This window comes from Vigna radiata, unplaced genomic scaffold, assembly GCF_000741045.1.
Source record: "Vigna radiata var. radiata cultivar VC1973A unplaced genomic scaffold, Vradiata_ver6 scaffold_454, whole genome shotgun sequence".
Taxonomy (NCBI): domain Eukaryota; kingdom Viridiplantae; phylum Streptophyta; class Magnoliopsida; order Fabales; family Fabaceae; genus Vigna; species Vigna radiata.
In genome coordinates, this window is record NW_014543420.1 from 91,759 (window position 1) to 95,394 (window position 3,636).

The 3,636-nt window shown below is 33.1% G+C and overlaps 1 protein-coding gene across 1 annotated transcript; it reads left to right on the forward strand.

Moving 5' to 3' along the window:
* Positions 1-433: 433 nt before the first annotated feature.
* On the forward strand, positions 434-3,322 carry LOC111241124 (probable leucine-rich repeat receptor-like protein kinase At5g63930). Its single transcript, XM_022777928.1, has 2 exons — positions 434-2,585; positions 3,132-3,322. The coding sequence occupies exon 1, from the start codon at positions 558-560 to the stop codon at positions 2,556-2,558; it is 2,001 nt and encodes a 666-aa protein (XP_022633649.1). The 5' UTR covers positions 434-557; the 3' UTR covers positions 2,559-2,585; positions 3,132-3,322.
* The last annotated feature ends 314 nt before the right edge of the window (positions 3,323-3,636 follow it).

Consider the following 3,636-nt stretch of genomic DNA (forward strand, 5'->3'; position numbering starts at 1 on the left):
CTCGTTGCAACCAACAAGATATGCATGCTCTCTTAAACTTCAAGCAAGGAATTACATATCCCTCAGCTGTCCTTTTCTCATGGACCACTCAACTAGATTGTTGTCATTGGAAAGGTGTCATTTGTAGCAACATCACTAGTAGAGTCACTGGAATCACTCTCCCATGTTCTACAACTCCTTCAATTTACACTGACGGAGAAGATAAATCACATTGCCTTACAGGTTCCATTAACCTCTCCTTGTTGTTAGTGGAATTGGAATTTTTAGAATACTTGGATTTGGGAAACAATGACTTCTTAGCATTACAATTTGATTATCTGCATAATCATAATTGTCATAATCTATCTATACCTACTTCTTCTCATAGTCAGTGTGTCAACTCTTCAACTCTTCGTCATCTTGATTTATCACGTAACTGGAATCTTGTCATCAATAGCCTTAAATGGCTTCCCTACGTCTCCTCTTTAGAATATCTCAACCTCCGTGGTAATGATCTTAGCAAAGAAACTAATTGGCTTCCATTAGTGACTATTCTTCCATCCCTTTCATTCCTTAGTATGGGTAATTGTCAGCTTAAAGACATGAGTTTGTCTCTCCAGTATGCCAACTTTACTGCCCTCCAGGTTCTTAACCTTTCTGACAATGAATTCAAGTCAGAGTTACCTAAGTGGCTATTCAATCTTAGTTCCACTATCCATAGTTTATACCTTAGCTCATGTTCTTTAATAGGACATTTACCTAAGGATTTGTTAAATCTTCGAGAACTGGAAGACCTGATTATAAGAAACAATAATTTTGATGGACCCATTCCAGATTGGTTAAGTGAATTCGAACATTTAAAAACTCTTGTTCTTGAAGCAAACACGTTTTCTGGATCTATTCCTACAAATTTGGGAAATCTATCAACCTTGATTGAGTTAGATATTGCCTCAAATCCATTGACAGGAGTTGTGTCTGAGAGAAATTTTGCCAAATTGTCAAAACTAAAGGAACTGTATATATACTCATATTCCACGTTAATCTTTGATTTTGACTCGGATTGGATTCCACCTTTTCAACTTGAGGAATTAGCACTTAAGTTTTCAAATCCCGGCCTTCCTGCGTGGTTGTATACACAACGATCTATTGAATTTTTAGTTATATTTGAGTCATCATTTGAGGCTCCACACAAATTTTGGAATTTGGTATCATCAGTGAATGAACTCGTATTACAAGACAACTCGATAGTTACGAACATGTCAAATGTGTTGTTGAACTCTACATACATTGATCTATCATCGAATGGTTTGAAAGGTTGCTTACCTCAATTATCAACAAAAGTGGTTTTTGTCTCGTTATCAAATAATTTGTTATCAGGAGAATTGTCTCCCCTCTTATGTGGTCATAATGTGTTGAATGGGAAAAACAATTTGTTGTATTTGGACATATCATTGAATAATCTATCTGGAGGACTTACGAATTGTTGGAAGAATTGGAAATCTTTGGTTGCTATTCACTTGGGAGGCAATAGTCTATCAGGAAAGGTACCTCCATCACTAGGCTTGTTATTTAATCTCACCTCACTCCATTTGCATGAAAATAAACTACATGGTGAGATTCCTCTTTCATTGCAAAATTGTCGCTCTCTGTTGGTCTTTAACGTTCGCAATAACCAATTATCAGGAAACATACCACTTTGGATATCTCATGGTGTAATGGCTCTTCAATTAAGGTCCAATGATTTTAGTGGTAAAATCTCACCACAAATATGTGAAATGTCTTCCCTCATTGTGTTGGATGTTGCACAAAACACTATCTCCGGCCATATACCTACTTGTCTTGGTAATATCAAAACCCTACTTTTCAACAATGTTTCACGTAACAAGCTTTCTTTTGAATTTCCTTCATCATCTCCTGGTCGTTACTTAATCAATGACGACAGTCTTGAATTGGTTACTAAAGGTCAAGTATTAAAATATGATAGCAACCTGCACTTTATGACCTTAATTGATATGTCAAGTAACAATTTGTCCGGAACAATACCGCCAGAAATGTTTAGTCTCATTGGATTGTTTTCCTTGAATTTATCCAACAACAAATTATCAGGAGAAATACCAAAGGAGATAGGAAACATGAAAAACTTGGAGTCCCTTGATTTTTCAATAAACCAACTTGGGGGAGAAATTCCTGAGAGCTTATCCAGATTGTCCTTTTTGGGTTACTTGAACTTGTCATTCAACAATTTGACAGGCAAAATACCATCAGGCACACAACTTCAGGGATTCACTGCACTTAGTTACATGGGCAATCATGATCTTTGTGGGCCCCCACTTGCAAAAATTTGCTTTCAGAGTGATAAACATAAAGACACACAGTTTGTAGACGACGACGGAAATCAATCTGAATTTTTGCCATGGTTTTATATAGGAATGGAATCCGGATTTGTCACTAGCTTTTTGGGAGTTTGTTGTGCTATTTTCTTAAACAAAAAGTTCAGGCATGCTTTCTTCAAGTTTCTTTATGACTTGAAAGATCAACTTCATATCATGGTGGTGACAAACATTAGTAGCTTCAGTTAAGGTGAAATAAGTTACATAACAATCCTGGTGAGTAAATCTTTTCTTTTTTATACAAACTTTATTTTAATTTATCTTTAAATAATTTGTTCTTTACCATTACTAAAATATACTTTAGTTCTTCATTTTTTTTTAATTATTGATTATTCCTTATATATTTTTAAATTATAGTAATATTTATATCTAACTTATTTGAAAACCTATATTAATATAAGTGAAGAGTTTAGAATGAAAACCATATATTAGGTTTCTCAACTCACATATGTCATAGCTAGCGTGATCTTAGCTTTAATTTTTTTTTTCAAATGCTATTATCTTTTAAGTGGTTAAAGTAGAGTGAGTGAGTACATAAATTTGCTTTATTTTAGTTCAATCTATTTTTTATTTATCAAAATTGGGTTGATGAAAAACAATTGTAAGCAAAGTTAAAATATATTAGAATATTGGAAAGAAGAAATATCAATTTAATATGTTTTATGGTGTATCACAATTTTTAAGTTGCTAACTTATATGATAACGAAGCCTTTCCTATTAATTTAGTTATTCTTATAAAATTATTTCATTATTATATCTTAGGTATTTTTCATTCATCAAAAAGGGAAGGAGTCATGAAGCTTAGGAGAAGAGAAGATGGTGATGTAGTCCTTACAAGCAATGTCAGCAGTGATGAGCTTAATATTTAAATTTGGTTATTATTAATAGTTGCTAAGTTACAGTGATGGTTATCAACTTTATCCTTCGTTTTTTGTTTGTTCTGGATTATGTCATATAAGCTTGTTAATCTTTGTAGCATTTAAGTGAAAGTATATGTTCTATGTTTTATACATCATTCATATTAGCTTTTCTTAATATCAAAGCACTAAATATAGGTGGGTTTCAATAATTTTTTAAAACAGTTAATAATATGATCATCATTCACCAAATAAAATATTTGATGAAACAATGCGAACCTAGGTTCTTGTATTAAAATGAAGATTTTGCTTTATTTACGAAATATTGACGAAAGAAAGTGTATTGAATGGGCTCCTCTCCCTTGTTTAAATCTAGAGCATTGCTTCTTATACTACCACAGACTGCTTTA

What these genes read in the sequence shown, in the direction of transcription:
- LOC111241124 (XM_022777928.1), top strand. Translation starts at nt 558, where the DNA reads ATGGGTAATTGTCAGCTTAAAGACATGAGTTTGTCTCTCCAGTATGCC.